This window comes from Protopterus annectens, chromosome 6.part0, assembly GCF_019279795.1.
Source record: "Protopterus annectens isolate FY-2018-M chromosome 6.part0, PAN1.0, whole genome shotgun sequence".
NCBI lineage: Eukaryota > Metazoa > Chordata > Ceratodontiformes > Protopteridae > Protopterus > Protopterus annectens.
Window position 1 is genome coordinate 1,626,306,152 of NC_056737.1, and position 25,985 is coordinate 1,626,332,136.

Below are 25,985 nucleotides of genomic sequence, written 5' to 3' on the forward strand. Positions count from 1 at the left end.
TCTTGGCATTGCATTTCCATTCCAAAAATGAAGTGCATGTGGGTTTTCTAACTGCAGATTCTGCTTATAAAACATTACTGATGAAGGTGTGTTGTGTATTACAAATGCAAAAAAAAAATACTGAGAAGATATCTTGCTGCAGTTTTCTAGTTTCTGTGTTATCTCATAAAATATATTCATGTGGTACTTTTCTGTTATGTTTAACACAGAATGTTACTATGTATCACACTTGTCTTACTGCACTTATTAATTACGTCCCTGTTGTGTTTGCCTCAGGGTATTTTCCTCTTCTCACTGATCTGGTCTGTGGGAGCTAGCTGCACTGAAGACAGTCGGTTGAAATTTGACAAGCTTTTACGTGAAATAATCGATGGACCTCTTAGTGAGGAGACAAGAACAAAGTTTAACATTCTGGACCATGTGGAACCACCTGAGAAGCCCTTCACAGTTAAAATTCCTAAGGAAGGAACAGTATATGAGTATAGATTTGTGAAAGAGGTAAACTTTTACCTTTTAATATTTTTTGAATCTTGGAACCAACTATTTTCAGATATTGAAAGTATACAGAATAAAATGGTTTTACTGCCACAAAAATTGTAATTTTATAGCTCTTTGGGGCAGAAGGAAGGAATCCTAATTGCAGAAAATATTAGAAAATCATCTTTCTAAATGGTCTAGAGTTTCATTTTCATTTTAGAATAGTTCCAGTAATAGAGTATCTTAGTCACAAAATATAGATTTCCATGTCCCTATTTAGTAAAGGTTTAGCTTCCTCATGTATTGAAGTACTCCTTTAAACCATTTCTGCCTGTTTCCCAATAGAGTCCAGTTTGCTACAGATATAGCGATTTAACAATTTCTAAAATGCATTGTATATTTAAGACCTCAAATCCATTCACTCCAGCTTAAAATCCATATTTTGCTCTAGAAGAGTTGATTTTGACTCCCTTTGAACTATTCCATTCTAACGACTCAAAACTCTTGCCCTGGAAGTGTGTTTTAGTTTCTGTCATTTCATAAGTTTATAGATATATACTAGGCCAATGACCACAAGAGCCTTTATAAGCCTAGCCATGCAACCCATCCCAATTGCTTCTCCTGGTAACATGTGCGCCTTAATTTTGAGGAAGCTGTATGTTGGTAAGGATGGTCATGTTAGTAAGGAAGTTGCTATGTTGGGGCGTATGTTAATTATGACGTGTTTACTGTTGGCCTTGGTCTATAAGAGACATGATGAGCCAGTCAGGGATGAATTTATGATTACTCATCCAGTGTTAGTTAGGGAATGTTTACTGTTGGCCTTTGTGTATAAGAGACATGGGGGCCAGCCTGGGTATGAATTTGCAATTTCTCATCCAGTGCTCAAGGTTATGTTTGAAGAGGGTTAGGGAAGGCCTCTGCTTCACATGGATAGGGAGTCTGCATGGGGATCCTTTGAGTTACATATTTGTTTCACCAGCATGTTCTGTTTATGTCACAAGCAAAGTTCGGATCCCTGGATCTAGTGTTTCTGGTACTGCTCATTTTGTGGATGTGTAAAAGCTACACCAGGGCCTAATCTAAGGATGCTTTATATGGATCACAGATAGCATCTCAACAACATGTAGGAGACCGAGTATAAACAGAGGGGGCTCTTAGGTGATCTGTACAGGACAATGTGTTAATACCCTGGGTTCTCTTGGTGAGGAACCTCTGTGGGCATTCCAACTGTTGAATATGCCTAGTCAAGTACATGCTGAAGTGGGCACTCAATGAGGGGTCTGATAAGGGACAAGTAGAGTGGTAGTCTAACTTTCTTGGACCTGGATGTTATACCCTTCCTTATAAGTTGGGCGGCATGGAATGATTTTCTTATTACCTTGGCTTTGTGATGGTCAAAAGCAAAATTACTCTGTACATATCTTCCCAGATCTCCAAGTACCAGGTCAGCTCTTAGGGGCATCTTATAAATGGAGTAAATTGCATGGTAGATATTTTCCCAAAAGGCACTATAATACACTCTTTGCATTGAGTTTTAATTCTTGGCTTTGGCACCAGTCATTTGTCTGTGTTAGACCCTCTTGCAGGATGTTAGTGTCATGGGGGAATTGATGATAGCTCCCAATTTGCACTCGTCTATGAACTTGGTGAATCATTGCCCCTTGACATTAGCCTTGACTCTGAGAAGTAGCTGCCAAACAGGAGTGGGCCCTGCACTGAGCTCTGTGGTACTGCATTGATGAACTGCCTTTTGGTGAAGGTGGTCTCACCAATCCTGACTTCTTGAGTCCTATCTTTGAACCAACTGGCAATCCAGTGTGTTGCATAGGGATTTGTGCTTCATTCAGTGAGTTTGTCCTCAATACCTGAGTGGTGTATTGTGTTAAATTCCTTAGCCAGGTCTAGCTAGGTGGTATATACTGTATTCTCTTCACACGTTGCCTTGGTTACCTTCTTAAAGAAGCCAACCAGATTAAGTAGGCATGACCTTCTTTTGACAAAACCAAACTGGAATGGGCCCTGTGTCTATGGGCTACCAATGTCTTTGTTGATCATTACCACGATGATTCATTCCATGACTTTGCATATTAGACTGGTCAGACTATGGGTTCAGTTGATGGTCCACACTTGTGAAGGGGGTAACCATTGCCATCCTCCATTTTATTGGTAGGTGGCCTGTTGTGAGGCTGTAATTGAAAAGGGACTTAAATGGTGCTAAAAGGTCATGTTTCAGGCTATTTAGTAGTCAACCTGGGATATCGTTGAGCCCCATTGAGACTGTGTTTTTAGCCTTAGTGATCACCGCTATAAACTGCTTCCTATTAGTAGTTGGAGGGGTTGTGCTGGTAGGGATTACACAAGGGGTGGGAGGGGGAATGGAGTGTAAAGTTTAAGCTGAATTTGTCAGCCAGCAGATTCGCTATCTCCCTCTACTAAGAGAAGGTGGGTTCCATTTACTACCAGTTCAGCACACTGTTGCATGTTAGCTTTGAGGTTTCAGACATAGCTGTAGAAGGCCTTGTGGTTGTCTTTAGCCTGAGAAGCTATCTTGACCTTGTAACTGGCCTTGTTGGATTTAATTAGTCCTCTTAGTTTCCTGTTTAGTTTAATTAGTGAGCGCATGTCATTATGAGAGTTGCTTTTTCTGACTTTGGCCATGACTTTTTTCTTTTGTTATACACCCTGTTAGGATTAAGATTCCAACAATATGGTTTGTTTTGGGGGTTTGGTCTTCTGCAAGAAGTAATGCTTTTTTAAACACCTTTATTACATTTTCATTTAATATAATATAATAATGTTAACAGGAATTAACAGAAAAAAAAGCATTTTAACATTTTTCAGTTTAAATACAATATACATCACATATATTTTCTTTGGTACTATCAGCCCAACAGTACAAAAATTTGCTCAATTCCTGCCTTCCCTTAAATCTAATCTCACTCCTCCTCCTCCTCCTGAACATTATCCAGGTATCATTGCTACAATTTCCATTTACTTCTAATTTGTTCTTTCATTTTTTCTAAAGATCCCCCTTCCAGTTCTTTTATCTGTTTTCTAATATTCAGAACCTGAAGTACAGTTGATATAGACTTTGATTTCCATTTTGTATTAATTGATTGATTTTATTTTTGGCAGCCAACAGAATTAAACTTAATAAGGCCGTACTATGTCTAGACAATTCAGATCCTGTATCCCATCTCAAAAGGATAACTTCCTTACTTACAGACATTTGCTCAACCAGTATTTCTGATAAAGTACTCTGTAGGGAATTTTTAAAATCTGCCAGCTCATTACATTCCCAAAACATATGTTCCCAGTTACTTTCTCTTCTCCATCACACCTCCACACCTCTACCTGAGGAAACATTCTTTGAAGTTTGTGGTATAAAAATACCTGTGCAAATACTTCCAAGCAAATATCCTAAACCTTCTGAACTTGGTTAGACACTTGGGAGCCATACATATATCTTCCCATTGTTTTCTTGTAAATTGCTTTTACATTACTTGGGTAAGGTTACAGACAACTATACCCTAGTGAATCCATTCCTTCTCCAATACCCACCAGAAGAGACAATCCAGATGATCTGCCCCCATCCCAGAGAACCAGCAGCTATAGAAATTTCAAAAAAAAAAGCAAAAAACCAGTCCATCCAACCCCAGAGGAGGGGGATCAAAGAGATTCGACTTAGGTTTCTTTCTTTTCCCAAAGAAAGAGGGGACTGGAGGCCCATTCTGGACCTAGCAAACCAAATACCCAAGAAAAAAGAAAAAAAAGTTCGAATGGTCCAATCGATCCTTCTCCATTCTAACAGAAGGGGCGACTGGATGTGCCTAATAGTGAAGAAGGGGATACTACTACATCAAAATGGGGGGACCAATACAATGCACATCAATGTGTTCTGGTTGAGAGCAGCAGTGGTGTTATACAAGCAGCACTTTGCTCCTTCTTCCTCTAGGGACTATTGCAGTTCAGACGGACAACATGTCTGGACCCATAGCTCCTTTAAACAAAAAAATTGAGAGTTTTAACAGAATTGTTCCACCAAGGAGCTTCTCCTGCCACTTTAAGAGTCATATTAGACCAGTTAGATTCATCCCTCCCCTTGAATCTTAACCTCTTAATTATCTAAATTGATGAACCCCTTTTGAACCTCCCTCTCTTTGTCCATGTATTTGTTTGTGGAAGACCCTCTTCTTGGTAGCCATTACATCCTTTTTCTCCCAAAAGTTTGCTATATTAAATAACAATATCAATCCATTGAATTACCTTTTTTTTCAAAAATCAAAACAAAAAATGGAGTATATACATAGTTGATGTTTGTAGATAAACTTACTTTTATTTTGATAGAACAAAGGATCACAGAAAATCTGATTCAACTTTTGTAGCCTTTTGCTGATAGTAGGAAGGGTGTAGGTTACTAAAAAAAGACTCTTTTCCAAATGGTTAACTGATTGTACTACTTATGTTTATGACTCAAAGGTCATACATACATTCATCATTCATCATAAGGTACAGACAAGGTTTAGGGAGGAGGCAACCTTGGTTCCACTGTGCTCAAGAACATAACACTCATATAGAAGTTATGTCCTTACCATTATTCTCTGCATTTGCAGTTGTTGTATAAATGATGTACATGTATATGTATATAGATATATATATATATATATGTATATATATATATATATATAAGTTTTTCCGTCTATGTAAAGATTGGCATGAGTGTGTTCTCTCTCTGACTGCTGGTTATTTCCAGTCTCTCTTCCCATTATTTTTTAATCAACTCTGATCAATTCTTATAGTAATAATTCAATATTTAATTTTCCCCTACTAATATCCTTGTTTAACTGTTGCTTCTATTCTAAATTCAACTAAAAACTCTGCCAGGGTAGGTATTCCACTTAAAATTCCCCCATCCTTTCTCTTTGCCTGTATTCTGAGTTCACACCATGGTAGGGAAGGCAGTCTCTAGCCTGCAGTCTAAGGTCTTCTTGGCCTCATCCCATTGTATTACCTTTCCTACTTGAGTTATTTGCTCCCAGTATCTTGGTTCTTTTGCCAGGGTAATCCAGTAAATTCCAACCCCCTCTTGGCTATTTTCTGTACCCATGCGTGCAGTCATGGCAATTGGCAAACTCTCCATTCTTGTATTGGCTTTGTTCTTATAATACTTTCAGCTACTTTATGAATAGAATATTCTGTATGGTTGTAATTATTCTCCTTAAGGATCTGCATCCAAAATCCCACTCTTTCTCTATTTCTTGAATGTTTCCCTTGCTTCATGATCATCCCTTTTCTCTTTGAATTATAACCTTCTGCTAGTGTTATGTGTATGATCCTTCAGAAAGCAGGAGATCAAGAAGTTAGTCCCGCAAGGGGGGGCTCATCACAGGACTTTGCCTGAAGACTCGAGATTCGTGGAAGTAGATGGTCCATTAGGGGCCTATGTAAAGTAAGATCATTTGAAGTTTGTGAAGACCTGGAATGATGGCTAGTGCAGACTTGGAGCTGTGAACTTTAAGTTATGTGTGGAAAAGGGCCTGTGTGTGTAATAAAATGTTTAGAATTATCTGTAAAGACTGAGAACTAGCATCTAAGGTATTGTAAATATCTCTAATGTTATTGTGTAATTCCAACGTTGGCAGTACTCATTTCATCTTTAAAAATAAACCTGTGTTTTTATACATCTCTGGCTCCAGAGTGGTTACATAGTTGACACTGGTAATGTACACATGGACAGGTTGGACAATGATTTGCCAGATATCAGTTCTTCAGTATTTCTCTGCTGACAAATGTTTGAACTTTTGGAGCTATTTTTTTTTCGCTGTGAACTTTGTGAAACCAGAAATTTGTCTTCTTAAGATTATGATATGTTGGTGTTGTTTCACAGTTTGTGAGGTGCACTCTGTGTTTGTGTGTGTGTGTGTGTGTGTGTGTGTCTGTGTGTGTGTGTGTGTGTCAGTGTCAGTGTGTGTGTCAGTGTGTCCTGTGTTTGGAAAGCAGGTAACACTGATAACAAACTCTTTCCATTAAAAAATTGTTGCTGGGAGTTGCTGACATTCTGTTATGTGCTTATTTATCTGATGATAATTTTGTTTTCCTGCTATGTTTCATTCTATGTATTCAGTCATGGAGGATTTGTTGAAAAGCTTAGTAGATCAAAAGCAGAGGATAATCAGAAGCATGTGCAACTAGAACAGCAATTAGTTGATTGTCTAGTTTTATTTCTATCCTTAGAACTGTATCTGCCATTAAAAAACTAAGCAGTGAAAATAATATTGAGATCCTAGTCATCCTATCCACCTGATCATCCAAATAATGGTTCCTCAAACCACTTGTCATATCCAAGCCAGCAAAATTACTGTTTCAGCATCAAGCCCATTTAAATTTGTCTTCCCATAATACCTTAGTATGTGAAGCTACCTCAGATCTCGTTTGCCACCATTGTGTTCAAATGTGGATTGTCACCTCTGCAAAGCCAAGTGCTCCTTCTCAGAATTTCTCTCAGATTTTCACTTATTTCTTCATCGCCTTGTGTAACTGGTCTGTTTTAGTCACTTTGATGTCCTTAAGGAAATTTTTCCTCTGAGCTCCTTTATTTTTGTCTCCACAGTCATTTCCACTGTTGCCATTCCTCTTTCTGTTTAAAAAAATAAAATTTAGAATTACTAAGTAAGATGATAACAGATTGTTAAACTTCGGATATAGTTAAACTTGGATATAGTAGTTATTCTTACATAGTGTTATAGAATAATTAGGAGTGCTATAATATTTTTAACTCTTATAGCTAGATTCTGGCTCTCGTGTGTTGTACTTCACGTTGATTACTTAACTCTTAAATTTTGCTTATTTTTGTGTGTGTGTGTGTGTGTGTGTGTGTGTGTGTGTGTGTGTGTGTGTGTGTGTGTGTGTGCTTTCTCTTTCTAGAAATGGACAAGAATCAGGAGAAAAGCTTCAGACAGTGCAAAACATTTGGCCGCAACATTCCCCTCAAGACGCCCATGAGTTATATGTGATATATTGGGGGGGTGGAATATCTTTAGTTGGAATGTTCCATCTGTAAAGAATTTGGGCTTTGTGACTTTTCAGACAGAAAAAAATAAACAAATAATCAAGGGGCTGTTACCTCTTGATCCAGTGGCTGACAAAAGCAGGTAGGCTGCTGAAAAGGAAAAACACATAGTAAAAGAAAGGTGAGCCTTGTAAGTGGAGAGCTGATGATTTGGAACTGTCTTTGGCTCTTAAGTTCCCAAGGAGTGAGCATCAGCTTCAATGCTGACACATTCTCTAGCTTTGGATCCATCCATGTTAGAGCTAATAATCATCCCTGCTTAATTGCCTAAGTGATTACTAAGCAGGACTTCATTTGAGAGGGAGCTATTGTGCATGCCCTCCTGGCCTCCATATGCCTCTTTGTTTAGGTCAAACAGGAGTACCTCAGAAGTTGATTTGGATCATATGATGTGGATATTCCTGAAGACTCTAGTAGAGATGTGTGCCCTCCCAACCCCTTCAGTTTTGATGGTGGATAGGGCTGGCCCAGCATCTCCCATCTTAGCTCTTTCCCCAGTCGGTACATGTCTCATCTCAGAACTGGTGATTTTGGAACTGAATCTTGACTTGAAATATGCTTCCTCTGTACCGACTGGCATTTCTTGCTTGGTCCCAGAGGGATTTTATCTGACACACTTGGCCCTGAAACTCTCGGAGCTGAATTTGTCTTGGGGCCATCATCTTGACACAATATTTTTTGTGCTATCTTCTTAGTTGTCTCACATGGCTTCCTTGTCTATGTTGAAGATAGTCTTCAAGATATCAGCACCGATATCCCCCCCTTCCCAAAGCCTTCCACCTTTTTGGTTTTGAGGTTGCCTTCAAGTGTACTGTCCACTTCTCCCTCAAGTAGTCTTTGTCTCAACCCAGTCTTGTATCCATGGATCAGAGCCAAAGAACTGGTGTCAAAATCACTGCTTACCTGCAGGACATGTCCTCTGCAGAGTCAGATCTCATCCCCCCAACATTCCAAGAAAAAAGGACATGTGGAAGGAGGCACAGTGACTCCCCATTAAAGTTGGTCGGTTTGGACACTGACTTGGAAGATCAAGAGGGTTCCCCCATTCTTCTCCAGAAGGCACCACTTTCATTGAGATTCCCAAATTAATGCAGCAGAGGGGATCTTGGATGACTGGCCTCCCCTCCCAGGATGAGGAGTTTTTTTTTTTTGAGACTGACAGCTCAGCCCCCCTCTTCATCTTGGGTATTCCCTTCTGAGGACAACCTAATTGATTTAGCTATCAGGAGGTCATGGCAGGATCCCAATAGATGAGATAAAATTCTTAGACTCCCCCAAGGACTGACAGACAGAATTGGGCCAAACGTTACATGGTTAATTCCACCATTATTGTGGCAGTGGCTACTAAAAAAATAGCTGACTAAGAACACATCTAATGCTCACTCACCCAGTAAAGAATCTAGGGCTATGGACAAGACTGTAAATTGTGCACTCGTTTATTTATTCATTTATTTGTCTTTGTTTACCCGGAAAGTCTGACTAATACCCATTTTCAGCAGAGGTTCAGGGAGAAAAGCTCCATTTGCTTACATCGCATTGCATTTCTTTCCAAAGCCCTGTTATAAGCTATCATGTAAACTGTGGATGCATAGATTTTGAATCCTGTATTGCCCCTCCATCCATCTCACTGATTGGGTTTTACCCTCATGGTGGATCCAAACCAACAGACACTCAGAAGCTTTTCCAGTACATGGGCTTTCCGTTTTTCTCCCATAATGCACTGTGCTCCTGTTGGTCTCACAGATGTCATTTACCATTTTTAGCACCAGATGTGATCCTCCAGAGCTTACTCTCCAGAATTCTCAGATAAGGGATATTTAGAGTATTTTCACTTTAATTATTTCAGATATCTTTTTCTCTACCTTTGACTACTTTTTACTTCCTTAAATAAGTATCTGTATGGATTCCCTTCAAAGCAATGAATTACCATAATGTTGACTCGCATAACAACGAGATGACTTTAGCAAAAATTTAAATGAACAAACTCCCGGACCGGTGTATTTCGCCTCCGGGAAACTAACCACTTGGCCACCATGGCAAACTTTGCCCTTTTCACCACTGTAGTGTGATCTTGGAGTTGGTATATTTAGTTGGGGTGGTGGGGAGGTGTGTGTGTGGGGGGCAATGCCCCCCACTTTAGTGGAATTAATTTGTTTTGGCTTGTGTTTTACTTATTGGTGGCCAAGTGGTTCATTTCCAGAGGTGAAATACGCCGTTCTGGGAGTTCATTCATTTAAATTTTCTGTGACGTTGTCTCACTCTTATGCGAGTCGACATTATGGTAATTCATTGTTTTGACATAGATCCATTTAAACCATATATCTCACAGGGAAAACATTAGATATCTTTCATTAAGGCCTTCATCTTGACAGCTCTTTTTGCAGTTATAGCATAAAGCTTGCTTAGATTTACAATTTTTGTGCTAATTTTTTTTTACTCAGGTTATTTGCAGTAAGACCTTCCCAAGCCTGTTTGATCTTCTTCAAAAAAAGTCAGTTCTTTCTACTTCCCTGTCATAGTTTTTTTTTTGCCTTAACTTAATTTTTTTTATCATACCCATATTTTTTTCTATAGATGTTTCTTCCATACTATGGAGAAAACTTCTGGCTTTAAAAAAATGTTCCAAGTATGGACATAAAATCCCTCCTCCTAATACACATGATCAGTACATCATCTGCTTGGGGCCAGAGCACCTCAGTGCCCAGTGTGACATTTTTAAAGCCTTTGACCCAAGATCTATAATGGATCATCAAAACAGACTAATACTTAGAGGCCTCCTCCTTGCTACCATAGGAGACTCAGTGGATGACTCTTCTTCAAAGCCACTTAAAAGTGCTGAGAAAATTCAGGTCAAATCTCCTGACAAAGAAAAAAATCTAAAGAAAAGGAGAGAGAATGTGCCAAGAAAAAAAGAAAAAGAGGCACTTAGTTCTCTGCCCTCTTCTTTGACCCCCAAAATAAACAAACCATCTTTCCATCCATCCATCCATCTGTCTGTCTGTCTGTCTATTTATCTGTCTGTCTCAGCTTCAAGTCTGATGGAGCTGTTAAATCCTTGACCTTCACTGCTGACACCTGTCAGCTCTGATACCATAGTGATACATGATATGTTCCCAAAAAAAGTCAACTCTGGGAGCAGCTGGTCTTCAGAGAGGGAGCTCTTGAATTTTATGGGCTCCAGATCCCTTTCTGTTTCATGTCTTAAATCTACCCGGAGTGTGGTTAAATTCAACTGGGACTTAATGATGAGGACCTTTGCGAAAGCCCAAATAGATATGGGAGACAATATAGAGCAGGCCCTCCAACTCCTCTGACATATGCTTCTTCTCTTCTACCCCTGTTGGTCCCAGTGGCTTTGGAGCTGAGGCATATCATTGTTCCTCCCCATTTGGAGCTGACAGCTCCCTGTCCATGGACACTGCTGGCATGTCCAACTCATTTGACTGTGAAACCTTCAAAACCAGATGTGTCTCAGAGCCTTAGAGTTGACACTAAGGTCTTGGAGCCTATTTTGGCACCAACCTGTTTGGGTCTGTTTGTGATGTTGGTCTCTTCACTGCTTAACACGCCAACTCTGAACTCAGTCTCAGAATCTTCCAAATGTGTGCCATAGACAGTGCATCCATCTGTTCCTTTGGCCTCATCTTACTTGGAGACATAGATGGCTCAAGTGGGGATTGCCTCAGTGCCATCAGAGTTTGCTTTGGCATTATAGTTCTTTAAGAGGATAATCACATGTCCTTCTGCTTGGGAAGCAGTTACTCCTTGGCTTCAGCCCCACACCGAAACGCCAATTTATCTGAGATGTTACACTTGGATCTAGTTGAAAAAACCCTGGATTCCCTCCAGACACACCTCCTCCCACACACCAGAAAAAAATCAAATAGAAGTCCAGCTTTTTACGCTATTGTTCATTGGCAATCTTTCCATAAGGCTACACTCCGTTGAGGCAAATGGGGCAGCTACTGCAATGGAACCCATATTTCCTTATGCTGTCTTGCCTGGCTGTGGCTATGTGACTTTGCAGACAACTTTAAGGCATCCTTTTCTGAATGCCCCTACAGTAGATTATCTTTGTTTGGTCCCAAGGTAAAAGAGACTTTGATGAATAGTGCACAAGAGGCAAAGATGATATCTGCTGCCAACATCTAATCTGAAGTCTCCCAAAGATCCTACTCCAGGAACTAGAAGGGTTACAAGGGAACTCTAGTTCATGAATCCCAGTGTTCTTCTTATGACTCCTCTTTGTTCAGGCCCCACTCTCATAGCACAGGATGGTCCTTTTAATGGATTGCAGCCCAGGGATAGAGTAGGTACATAGAAAAAAGGATTCAGATGTCCCTTTTTAGGAAAAACCCTTCCAGTGTTCTTGAAAAGTTGCTAGATTGCTCCTTTGGGAAGAAGTTGGGGGATATTATTTTTCTTTAACCAGAAGCTTGTTCAAACATCACAGAGAGTATATGGGTGATGAGTATTATATGGAGAGGCTACATGATTTCTGTCATTTCAGATCTCACCACAGAAGTACACTGCTCCTGCCAGATGCTCCATTGCACCAAAGAAGGACAGCAGGTCAGGAAGCACCTCAGCTTCTTCAAAAAAGAGCCATCCACAAGGTCCCACCAGACCAGAAGGAATCCGGAGTCTACTCAGGATTGTTTTTGTGCCAAAGGAGAACAAGGACCTCAGGCCCATTCTGGTTCTCAGTGAGCTAAATCTGCATGTGAAGAAGACAAAATTCCAAATGGTCATAGTACATTCCATCCTTCTATTCCTACCAGAAGGGGACTGACTTTTCTCAACAGACCTTTGGGATGCTTGCTTACAAATTAAGATCACAGACCTACCCAGAAGGTTCTGCCACTACTCCCTGGGAAAAAAGACTGTCAAAATAAATTTAATCTTTACAGTATAGGTTAAATTTATTTTGGCATTTCAAGACTCTGTTTTTTCTTCCTTTTGGATTTGTTATCATGTTGCATCCAAATTTTGCTGGACTTCTACCTGGAAGACAGTCATAACCAGTTCTGATCATTACCCTTTGGTGTCATCACAGTCCTCCCAAATGTTCACAAAATGCATATCAGTAGTTGCAGCACATGTCAGGCTGCAGGTGTTCTGAGTGTTCCTGTATCTTGACAACTGACTTCTTGCTCCAATCATAAGATAATTACCCATTTACTTCACTTGTATCAGTCCTTAGGTATCTTGATAAACTTAGAGAAGTCAAATGTGGAACCTTCTCAGTCCTTGACCTTTATAGGCTCCCTCTTAGTCACCACAAAAAAAATAGTGAAGCTCCCACAAAACAAAGGCTGATTTCTGTCCTTCAGGTGGCAAGTGCAAGATGTCCTCAAATATGACTCTCCTCCATCTTCCATTCTATTCTACAATCTGGGCACCATGGCAGCCTTACGCATACTAGGGCTTCACACCAGGTACTATATGAGAGTGATTCAATGTACACTAGGAATTCAGTGGGCTTAGTCTGTTAATCCATTGCATCACCCCATATGGTCGTCCTCCATCTACCAAAACCATCTGAAGTGGTGCATCTGGCCCCCCTCCCTTTGTTCCTCCTGTACCTTCAACTATAGTTACTTCTCATGCCTTCTTTCTAGAGTAGGGGGACATTATGAAGTGAGAACAGTCGAAGTAACATGGTCATCACAAGAGGTTTACCTTCACTTCAACATTCTGGAGATGACGGTGGTCTGCCTAACCTTGCAAACTTCAGGACTTCCTGCCCTAGGATGTGATTTCCATCCATACAGACAATACTTCTATAATGTGATACAAAAACAGACAAGCAAGGAAGAACCCTTATTCCCTGAACCTGGAGACCACAAGAATGTAGCAATGGATGATGTCTTCACAATGCTTTATAATGGCAATGCACATTCCAGGATGGACCAGCTGTTTTGTGGACAGGCTCAGTCAGTGTATCCGCATGCCTCCTGAGTAATACTTCAGTCCAACAGGAGCCAATGAATTTTTCAGCCACTGTGGTTAACCTTGCTCTGATCTTTGTGCTACCCCACACAATACCAAAACTAGCTTTGCTCTTTCCCCCTCCACAGAGACAAACACCCCAAAATGCTCTGGCCCATCCTTGGTCACCCAGAGTTCTGAACGCTTTCCCACCTCTTCAATTGATGGCAACATTTTTATTAAAATCATTCATGTGCAAGGTGACAGTCTTCCTCATGTTCCCTTTCTGAACCAGGAAATTTTGATTCCCAGTGCTCTGGTCTCATCTAATGCAATGTCTATGGTCATTGGATTTTCATCTGGGCTTTCTGTCTCATCCATCTGGCAGGCGTCACCCAGATATTACCTCCCTCAAACTAATCACTTGGTTTGTCCATTTTCAGTGATGGTCATTAATCCAACCCTTCCCCTAGACTGACTCAGATTCTGGCTGCTTCTCAAAAATAATACACTAAAAACTGTATAAAAATGGAAAAGATTCTCTTTATGGTTGGTCAGTCGAGGACTGGACCATACCCCTCAACTGTACAGATTTTCACAGAATGTCCAGATTTTTGCATCAAATATTTGGTCTATTCCTCATAAAATATGTGGTTTCCTGACAAAATCTGACAAATCAGGAAGGATTTAAGTCACTAAATAATGACCATATTGCATATATTTTAGTTTCAGACTTCATATCCTTCAGAAAACACATGCTAACACAAATCCTGTTATTCTAGCAGCTTTCTAGGTTTATAAGAGCAATATTTAAAATCTGTCCCTATTTTCAGGCCTTTGTGCCCCCAGTATTTTAGGCTTTGTCCAGATTTCTTGTGTTGAGGTTGAGAGGCATGGATTGGACCCATACACAACCTCTCTGTTCCCTCTGCTCTGTATTTTTTTTAGCTTGCCTTTTTTTTACCAGTGCCAGTTATTCCGCCATCAAAGTACAACTGGTAGCTAAGTCAAGCTTTCATCTAGTTCTCAATTATAATTTTCTAGTCTCTGAAAAGATATGTAAGGCAGTCCTTAAGAGCACCTTTTTCCTCAGACTAGCCATCAAAGATCCTATTCTACATGGGATTTTACCTTAGTTCTTCAAGCTCTCATTGATCCACCCTTCAAACCTGCATTAAGTTCCTTCTTAAAATGTCTTTCTCAGAAGACCTTATTTTTGTTTTGCAGTTTCTTCATCAAAAAGAATTTGAGTCTCATACCTTGTCATGCAAAAAACTGTATATTGTTTTTCGTAAAATCAGATTTTCCTTAGACCAAATCCAACAGATGTTCCCAGAGTAGCCTCAGAGACAGCCTTAAACCAGGCTACTCAGTTGCCAGATTATTCACAAATTATTCTAACAAAGGAAAATATCATCTTCTTTCCCTTGATGTATACAGGCAGCTCAGGTTTAACCTTTAAAGGACGAAATCAATAAGGGCAACATCACCAACTTTTTATATCCTTTTCTAAAGCTAAATTAGGAGATAAAGTATTAAAGGCACCTTATCTTTATGGTTTTCAGACTATACTATATATATATATATATATATATATATATATATATATCTACTGTTCTTATAACAACCATTGCCATCTAGACCCAAAACACATTCCACATGATCTGTTTTGACTTCCATGACATGCTTCAGGAGTTCATTTGCAGATGAGATCTGGCTGCAGCAACATTATCAATAATGCACATCTTTATCAAGCATTACAAACACAACCTCTTATTGAGGTCCAGAGCTTCTTTTGGTTACACCATTCTCATGGATATCCTGCCGAGATGCCACATTGGAAGAAAGTAACTAGGTATTCTGTCTCCAAAAATAGCGGATAGACGGTACAATATAGGATATGAAAGTTATGTACTTACCATAAAAATAGATCCTTACTGTCTCTCTCTGTCCACTTATACTCCACTCACCATCTCACTTCCAAATTGCCATCTTATTCCTGGAATGAGCTGGTAGACCTAAACCTGAAGTCTTTTCCAAGCTACCTATTTTTAGCACCTTACTGTTTTGCAAGGACAAACTGAGAGACCTAGATGAGCATAGGTTCATAGGTTGGTACTAGGCTATCGGCCCTAGGGCCTATACAAGCCTAGTCATAACAATTCCCTGGCTATTTCTTCCCACAGTATTTACTTCCCTAGACTCCTGTCTAGCAGGGCAACTGACGTGATCCCCGGGGTGAATTTCCTATCTCCCATCCAATCATCAAGGTTCCCTTTGAAGAGGGCCAAAGAGGCGCTCTGCTTGACATGTATGAGCAGTCTGTTCCAGTCTGCGGAGTCTCTGGGTCAGGAACCTATCCCTCCAGCATGTTTTGTTCATTGTGATGACAAGGTTTATATCCCTGGAGTGTGTGTCTCTGAGGGACTGGGATTTCTTTAAATGTAGCATGTCCAACATCTCTGGGTTTGAGATGGCCTTGTATGTTAAGCAGAGATTGCCTCTGAGTAGACAATATGCGACAGAGTATAGGTGGGGTTTTTTTTAGACAGTCAACATAGGGCATCTGCTTTAGGGCTGTGATTCTTTTAGTGAGGTATTTCTGTGGCCTTTCCAGTTATTGCAGAGTGTGATGTTAAGCATCTGTCATTATAGTAAGTACATAACTTTCAGTTTTGTTATATTCATCTTTCTTAAGATGAATTTGTGGATGACATAACCAAAATACTTATATGCATCATTGGAATGTACAAATTTTAGGAAGACAGCATTTATTAAAATAAGAGATATTATTTTATTTATACTAGTCATTGCACAGAAGTTCAGCTCAGCTAATAGTACCAAACAGAATGCCAACAAAGACAGATATTTCATAACAAGGGTTTTTTTAACCACCTATTCCCTCCAACTTCACCTAAGTATAATAATGCATTTTACTGAATTTTAAGTTGGGCACAAAAAGAGGAGGGAACATTTGGATACCCAGAATTATTACACATAGGCCTGTAAGAGCAAACATAGTCATTAAATGTTAAGTGCATTTATCATATAACGTTTATGACAGCAAACCAATGAACAGTGTAATGTTCTAGAGCAGAAAATGTAATTTTAATCCATATCACCTATCATGCTTGGATATGTGTGTTCCATAGTTAGCCTTCCCACATAAATATAATTGCAGTTGTGGTCATAAACATGCAAAAAAATTAAAAAAAAAGACACTTCACATTCCCTGTATTCCATTTCCCCATGTTGCTTTTGTCAGTCCTCTGAGCTTTGGCTACTATATCACAGAGCATAACTGAAAGAATAAAAAGGCTGGGGTAGCTCATGGACATTGTCAGAAAGCTTTTCTCAAACAGAAGAGTGGACTCATGGAGTCATGTTCCCAAAGTGAAGATAAGTTCAGAAACAGAAGAGTGGACTCATGGAGTCATGTTCCCAAAGTGAAGATAAGTTCAGAGGTCATCTATGAATTTAAGAATGCATAGAACAAACATTGCACTTTTTTGGGACATGGAAGAGTTAGTTTGCTGTCAACTTTCATCAGTATCTAAATCAACAGACAGGTAAGATGGGAAACTGGTTGTATTAGAGGTTCTTTATTTGTTTTCAATGACTAACTTTCCACTGTTCTCACCTTCATGACATTTTGCAAAGTTAATGTTCGGATTTATCACTGCATTTTGAACTCCTTTAACCTGAAGTCTCTTGGTACATATGCTAATTCGTATTGCAATTTTTTTCTTTATTTTGTAAACAAGATGCAGTACTAGAGCTGATTTCTTAAAAAGCTTACTATGAGCAACATGTGAGGCACAGTAATATTTGATAAAATATACCAATTAACTTTATTTGACTTTCTTATGTGTTGTCTTCCAGGGACAAGGCCGGTGGGAACAGTGGACTGATGCACTCCTTTCTGCACCACCAGTTTCTAAAGATATGGCATTTAATGAAATTATCATACCAACCATGGACACTGTGCGGTATACTGCACTGATGCAATTGTTAATTCTTCATCAGAAGCCTTGTATATTTGTGGGCCCTACAGGAACCGGCAAAAGTGTCTATATTATTGTATGTATATTTGTTTCCTTAATTTCTATCAATAAGGTTAATTGCTTAAATTAAACAGTTAGTTTTATTATAAAATATCAAGACAATAATATGTAAAACACCAGGATCAGAAGACCTGACCTTTCAAATGTCAGTTTACCCACATATTTTCTACTACAACCGAATAAATCCAACTTGCTCATCATTCTTACTGCTGCAGTTGTCTATGGATTGTATCTTGTAAAGGATATAGCAACTAGCCAGCTTCCAAATACTTTCATCTCCCCTCACACTGTCAGTCTAGCAACTTAATGGCTTAGCCCTTTTTGGAGGGGGCTATATAAACAGCCAGAGTGACGCAAAATCATCACTACTTTCTTGCCACCTCATGCATATGCAGCTCTGAGGCCTCTCAGGAACAGCAGTTAGCCAGAAGTTTCCTGTCAGACAGATAAGACCCTTTTGGAGAGCCCTTCCATGCTTATTTTTATGTTTCTTCCATATTTTATATATTTTTTTTCTCTTTGCTGTCAAAATCATTGTGTATCGCCTTAAGAATACCAGCTATTCAGTAATGCCACTAGATGTTCCTCAATTAGTACTATTGTAGCTGTAACAACTACTTTCTAGTTATAACTTGTCTACCTAGGTTTTTGGGTTTATTTAATGGAATTTTAAGCTAATTTAGTGATTTTATGAGTTAGAAAGTGTATTTTATTCGTACGGTGTGCTTAGTATTAATGCTTATGTAGTATTTATAACAACTTACTTTTTTCATTTTTTATTATGCAGTTCACTTTTTTATGAGTCAGAAAGTGTATTTTATTTGTATGAAGTGTGCTTGGTGTTAATGCTTTTGTAGTTTTTATAACAACTTACTTTTTTTCATTTTTTATTAGCCAGTTCACTTTGGGGAAAGTATCTCTATTTTGACAGGGAATGGTTGTATGCTGCTTGTGTACCTTTTCTGTTAGGGAATGTGGACTGTTTTGAGGGGGTGTCTACTGCTTATTGTGCACTAAGTGACAGCTTACTATCAGACTGACCCTAAAAGTGTAGCTTACTGGCAATCAGGCTTCTTCTTCAGGTGCAGCATGGGTATTTACTCCTGTCCTGCTGTTCCTTCTTCCAATGTACCTAAAAAGAGAAAAATAGTAAAGCACAAGCCCTTACCTTCAGTGCAGGCTCAGTAAATACCTCAGCTGATGGTAAGTGACTCTGCAGTGGCCATTGCTGTTTCCTCAGATCACTTACTGATTTCCTCAAATCTCTTTGGTATAGCCTTGCTGGCCACTGTGTAAAAGGGTTCAGACATGTCCTCTTCTGCTGTTCCAGTGTCCAATGTGGGCATGGAAAAAAACATCCATTTTAGGTACTGGAGAACACCACAGGAGGGTCTTCTTATTGTGGCCTGGGAAAAGAGATGCTTGCTTGGGATGGTACAGCTTTCCCTTCTCAGCCTGCCTCCAAGTATATTCCTTGAAAAAAGAAACGGAGAGATAATCATTCTGATAACAGAGAGATGATTTCTGTGTGTAAAAGTGAGATTTTTACCTTAGCCAGCAATCTGTTGCAGACTGTCAATACTGCGTGTCAGAAGCCTCCTTCTGTTTCTTTCCTCCACCAAGGATATTTTTTTTGATGATTGTGATGTGAACAGAGACAGGATTATGTCACCTGAGGGTTTCATCAACCAAGACCTGACTTTCTAGGATAGTATGTCTAAATCTGTACAAATGGAGACTTTCTCCTTTTCTGAGACTGTCTCCAGACTACCACCTAGGAACACAATTTGTGAGAGATGTAATTGCATCAAGCACCTAGTGTCATTGCGCTGTTCCCCACAAACCAGTATATCTGGCACTGAGAAGGTTGGCAACACGAACACCACACCTAAAACACCACCCGCACTTACACAACACACCCCACATATGTGGAGGTCCTTAACTAAAGCATACCCAAACAAAAGAGACCGCCGAGGCATAAACGCACAGAAATAACACTGCCCTCCACACCATACACCACACATAGTCCACACACACGAGTCTCACAGCCACTAAGGCCTAAACATAAACCCAGCATATTAGTCATAGGAGACTCCATCGTGAGACACACAGATGTGCCCCTCACCAGGCTGGATAAGGCGAAAGTCACGGTTAGCTGTTTGTCAGGTGCCAGAGTTCGCCTTATCACCAGTGCACGCAAGGCTCTCAACAGATACTGTTATGACTCTGTCATAGTCCATGTTGGAGTAAATGACTTGAGATGTACCTCACTGGACTATATGAAGAGAAATATGATCGAGCTCGCTGCATATGTGTCCCAGGCAGGTATGTTCCTAACCTTAAAGCAGCATTCTGCCATCACCCAGAATGATGCCTCAGTACAAACAGAAAATGATTGGCTTTAACAATTGGCTTAGTTTCTGGTGTCATTCCAAGGGGATCCAATACCTGATAGCCTGGGATGACGTGATTGACAAGCCTCAGTGCTTTGCCAGAGACTGCCTGCATCTGTCTCCCATAAGCTTCAGGCTCCTGGCAAAGGCTCTTGCCTCCCCCATAGTGCCTTTTTTAGGCAATGTCATGAGGTCAAAACTACCAACATGAAAATATCATCAAAATGTGTAAATTAAAGTTCATGCTGCTAAACGCTAGGAGTCTAAACATGAAACTTCACTCATTGCAAGTATTCTTAACCTTGGAAGAAGCTGACATTTGTGCAGTCACAGAAACCTGGTTTAAAGCTGCGGAGAGCACCCCAGCCATACCAGGTTACTCATCCTATCATTCATTCAGACCCCAAACCGTGGGCAGCAAAACAAAAGGAGGTGAAGTTGCAATATATATAAAAGACATACACACCTGTAGGCTGGTCAAACAGTATGATGCACAGGTAACACTCCAGGTGCAGTTAACAATTGACAAGACCCCTATTCAAATCATAGCTAGCTACAGGCCTCCAACTCTGACTCAAGATGCCCATTCCACCTATCTGGACCTCTACGAATCTATCAAGATTCAACCCTTTACCCTGATCTTGGGCGACTTTAACTATCCAACCATAGATTGGAAGAAATACTCATGTGAAAACACAAATACCCAAAGATTCCTTGATTTCTTCAATGCAAATGCCTTGTACCAGTTGGTTGACACCCCAACAAGAGGTGAAAATATCTTGGACTTGGTATTAACCAGCATGAGTAACTACTGCAGCATCTCTACAGTATCATCATCCCTGGTAAGATCCAACCACAAAGTAGTCACTTTCGAAGTCACCATCTCCCTCGACCCCCCCCCCCCAGCAAGGGTCAAACAAAAAAACCTCCAAAGCTGATTACAACCTCCTGAGGGAAGGTATAAACAGTTTCTCAGCCCCCTCCCCCTCCACAGGAACTGGCACAAATGTCCATATCTACACCAAAGTACTATAAGAGCATTTATATAGCTGCATGGAATCAGGAATACCAGACAGGATGAAATCCTCCTCCTCAAGGATGAGTAAACCTGTCTGGTGGGCATCTACAATAAATACACTGTATAATAAAAGGAAAAAATTGCTATCCACGACCAAGAAGGAGCAGATGTCTGATTGGAAGCAATCTCTCCTTAGCCTGAACAAGTAAATAAGAGCACTAGTGAAATCCTCCAAAGCAAACTTCAAGTCCAAACTGGCCACATCTGCTAAAGACAGTTATAAGGCTTTCTTCACATATGTCCACATTCTCAAGGGAAACACCCAGATCTGCTCAGAACTGGCAGTCATGGACACCACATACACAAACCCTGTAGATATAGCCAACCTGCTGGCAGACGGGTTCAATGAAAACTTCACTCCTCGGTCCCCCATCAGTAAAATAGGACATCCCCAGTACTGCCCCCATCTCCTTATCTCTAGGGAGCAAGTCACCACTGCCCTCTCAAAGGCAAAAAATACAGCCTTCATGGGACTCAATAACATCCCAGGCTGCATCCTACATAAACTTAGGCAGGAACTTGCAGCACCATTAGGCACCCTATTCAACCAAAACCTGAGTACCGGCTTCATCCCAGCCGAGTGGAGGACAGCTACTGTCATCACTTTGCACAAAGGTGGAGCATCCAGTGATCCAGGAAATTATAGACCATCAGCCTAACTAGCCTCTTCTGCAAGGCCATGGAGCAGATTATCATGGATCTCATCAACAAGGACATTGGCAACCTCCAGATATATGATCCCACACAGTTTGGTTTTGTCAAGGGGAGGTCATGCCTGTTAAATTTGGTCGACTTCTTTGAGAAAGTCACCAAGGCCATGGATGAGGGAAGATGGTACACACTGCCTACCTTGAACTAGCCAAGGCCTTCGATACTATTCCCCACTCAGGTATAATAGATAAACTGTCTGGACTAGGCATCAGTCCGTATGTTACCAGATAGGTAGCAGACTGGCTTACTGGTAGAACCCACCTAGTCAAAATAGGAGAAGCCACCTCATGTAGTAGACCCATAACAAGCGGTGTACCCTAGGGATTGGTCTTGGGGCCTCTGCTGTTTGGGATATACTTTGCAGAGGTGCAGGCCATATCTAGTGTGCTGTGGCTGACCAAGTTTGCAGATGACTGCAAGTTGGGTTTTGTCTTCAATTCCCTTAGTAATGTGGACATCCTCCAATAGGATCTCACCCAAACAAATGACTGGTGGCAGAAGCATGGCCTCAAACTGAATGGCAAAAGCCGCATCATCATCCCTTTTGGGGAAAATGATGTCCCCACAAATTATCACATTGGTAATAAGGAACTAAACACACAATCAGTCATGAGGGACTTGGACACCCAGGTTCATAGGTTCATAGGTAGATACTAAGCTATCTGCCCTAGGGCATTTATAAGCCTAGCCAGAGTGTATTTGGCTTCCGCCTCCCTATTAGATTAGCCTACTGTGCCTCTGTAAAGTAGGTCACAGAAGGTACCCTTTTAAGATTAGTTTACTGTGCCTCTGTCTAGCAGGGACACAGGAGAGATCCCAGGGGTGAATTTGCGATTTCCCATCCAAGCGTCCAAATTTCACTTGAAGAGGGTCAGCGAGGGGCTACATCTAACATGAAATGGGATTCTATTCCAGAGTGAGGGGAGCCTTTGGGAAATTAATCTGTCCCTCCAGCATGTCCTATTTATTTTTGTGCTGAGGTTTAGGTCCCTGGAGCATGTAGCTCTAAGGGACTTGGATTTTTTGAGGTGGAGCATGTCCATTAATTCTGGGTTTGACATGGCTTTGTACGTCAGGCATAGATCGCCTCTGAGTAGGCGGTAAGCAACTGAGTAGAGCTGGAGTTTCTTTAGTTGAGCTGCATAGGACATCTGTTTGTAACCCATGATCCTCTTGGTGAGGTACTTTTGGGGTCTCTCCAGTTGCTGCAGGTGTCGGGTAAGGTACATCCCAAAAGGGGCATTGTATTCAATTATGGGCCTGATGAGTAGACGGGAACAATGTCCTCTCTTGATCTAGATGCGAACCCTTTCGTGATAAGGTGGGCTATATAGAAGGTCTTTCTAACCACTTTGGCAGCGTGATTATCAAAGGAGAGATTACTATCTACGTTGGTCCCCAAATCTCTAATTACTTCTTCTGTACTTAATGGATTACCACCTATGTGGTAATTTGTGGGCACCTTGTTTTTCCCAAAGGGGATGACTATGCACTTTTAGCATTTAGCTTGAGGCCGTGGCTCTGGCACCAAGCATCCATCTCTGTGAGACCCTTTTGGAGGATGCTTGTGTCAGCTGGAGATTCGATTATGGCCCCCAGTTTGCAGTCATCTGCGAACTTAGTCAGCCATAATCCCCCCGTGTTAGCCTGAACCTCAGAGAAGTATATACCGAACAAGAGAGGTCCCAGAACTGAGCCCTGTGGGATGCCACTTGTAACTGGTTTGGATTCGGACATGGCACCTGCGATTCTGACCATGTGGGTTCTATTTCTGAGCAAGTTTGCAACCCATCTTGTGATATAGGGGTTGATATTTAAGCTGGTAAGCTTATTTATGATGCCCGAGTGGGGTATTGTGTTGAAGGCTTTTGCGAGGTCCAGGTAGGCTGTGTGGACTACCTTGCCCTCATCTATGGCTTTGGTAACTGTTTCAAAGAAATCAACTAGGTTTAAGAGGCAAGATCTGCCCTTAACAAAGCCGAATTGGGTAAGGTCTAGTGTCTGGAAGCTCCCAATGTCTTTGTTTATGAGTTCCATGATAATACGCTCCATAGCTTTACAGACCAGATTAGTCAGGCCTATGGGGCGATAGTTTCCGGTGTCTGTTGTGGCACCACCTTTGTGGAGTGGGACCACTGTAGCTGTACGCCATTCTTTGGGTACATATCCTGTAGTAAGGCTAAGTTTGAACAGTGACTTAATGTGAGGGTTCAGTTCTTCTTGGAGCTCATGTAAGATGCAGCCTGGGACACCGTCCGGTCCCATAGATGCTGTGTTTTTTTGCTTTGGAGAGGGCAGCTTTCACCTGTGCATCTGTGATGTCAGGGAGGTTACATTCAGTTGGGATAGGCATTTGCTCCTTTGGGGGGGAAGAAGTTTGCGCTGAATCTGTCTGCCAGGATGTTGGTTATGTCTGTAGCTTAAGTATATTTTGTACCGTTATGCAACAATTCAGAGCATATCTGGGAATTTCCGCCCATGTTTCTGACATAACTGAAGAAGGCCTTGTGATTATCTTTAGTGTCTAGGGCAATTTTTCTTTCGAAACTGGCCTTTGATGATTTTATGAGGGATCGAAGTTTCTTGCTAATACTGATCAGAGATGCCTTCCCTTTTTGGGATTTTGCTCTGTCATGTAGTAGCTTCCTCCTCCTGTTGTATAGCTTATTTATGGCCGGGGTCCACCAGACCAGTCTCCTGTTTTTGGAGGAGTGAGTCTTGGTTTTATTTGGGATAGCACGATCCATGCATTCCTGCAGGTGCTCATAGAATGCATTTGTAAAGGATTCTGCGGATTGAGCTGCATTATCCTCTGGCCCAGGGGCTTTGAAGGATTCCACCTCAGTCTTGAGAAGTGCAAAGTTGGCTTTTGAGAAATTCTTTACAGTGATTTCCTTGGCTGGGGGTGGGGACGGGATATGGATGTCCAGGGAAATTTGTGTATGGTCTGATCTTACCAATGAGGGGTTTACCTCTGGTGTGGAACATAGAGTCCCCATGTTGGTGATGACCAGGTCCAATATGTTGTTCCCTCTTGTGGGAGTGGTGACCAGTTGTTCCATTGCGTTAGAGTTTATAAATTCAAGGAACCGTTGGGCGAGGGTGTTTGGGCTTGAGTAGTTTTCCCAGTCAATGTTTGGGTAGTTGAACTCACCCAATAACATAGTGTTTGGAGAGACCTTCATATTCTCCAGTGTTCTCAGGAATGCCAAGTGGGGTTCCTATAATAGGGAGGGTGTTCTGTAGCAGGCTACAAACTGAAAGGCAGTTTTGCCCACTGTTAGTTGCACATGGATGGTTTCTGATGCTTCGTGCAGTGCCACTAACCTGGAGGTATAGGTATCTTTGATGAATATAGATACTCCCCCTCCTTTTGTGCTTCAGTCCGAGTTTTGGGGCCGAAACGCATGGTATGAGTTATAACCTGGTAGTGCTGGGGTGCTCTCAGGAGCCTTGAACCAGGTTTCTGTTACTGCACAGACATCGATTTTCTCCATACTGAGGAGAGTCTCGAGTGCGTGCATCTTGAGGTTTAGACTTCTGGCATTGAGTAGCATTACCTTTAGATTTTTATCTTTGGGTTGTCTATGGAGGTGGGTTTGTCTTTTGAGCCTTGCCTAAAAAAGGCACTATGCGGGTGGCAAGAGCCTTGGCCAGTATATGAAAGCCTAAGGGTGACAGGTGCAAGCCGTCCCTAGCGAAGCAACGTGGCTTATCGAGCATGTTATCCCAGGCTGACAGACACTGGATCCCCTTTGAATGACACCAATACTTTAGCCACTTGTTGAAACTGATCATTTTGTCTTTATACTGCGGCATCATTCTTGGTGAGGGCAGGATGCTACTCAAGGTCAGGGACATACCAGCCTGGGCTACATGGTCAGAGAGCTCCTCTATGTCTCTTTTCATGTAGTCCAGGGAGGTACGTCTCAGGTCATTCACACCAGCATGGACAATGATGGAGTCATACTTGTACTTGCTTTGGAGTGACCTGAGTGCTTGCATTGTGTGGTGGATCCTGGCACCCAACAGGCAGCTTACAGTGACCTTCTCTTTGTTCAGTCTGGTGAGTGGGACGTCAGTGTGCCGGACAATAGAGTCCCCTATAACAAGTGTATTTGGTGTGTTGTTTGGCCTTATGGGCTGTGACTGTGAGGCACACTGATTTTGTGAGATATGTGATTTGTGGGTATTGTTGAGGGGTGGCTGTTGCTTGGATATCTGCTTAGGAGGTCTTTGCTGTTTAGGTAGATTTTTAT

The 25,985-nt window shown here is 41.2% G+C and overlaps 1 protein-coding gene across 1 annotated transcript in view; it reads left to right on the forward strand.

Moving 5' to 3' along the window:
• The window catches only part of DNAH7 (dynein axonemal heavy chain 7), a 4,771,155-nt gene that overhangs the window by 2,695,350 nt on the left and 2,049,820 nt on the right, over positions 1–25,985 (forward strand). Inside the window, exons 31-32 of the mRNA XM_044073696.1 lie at positions 277–498; positions 17,363–17,560. Of these exons, the coding sequence (XP_043929631.1) occupies positions 277–498; positions 17,363–17,560 (420 nt within the window). The remainder of the gene's footprint in view (positions 1–276; positions 499–17,362; positions 17,561–25,985) is intronic.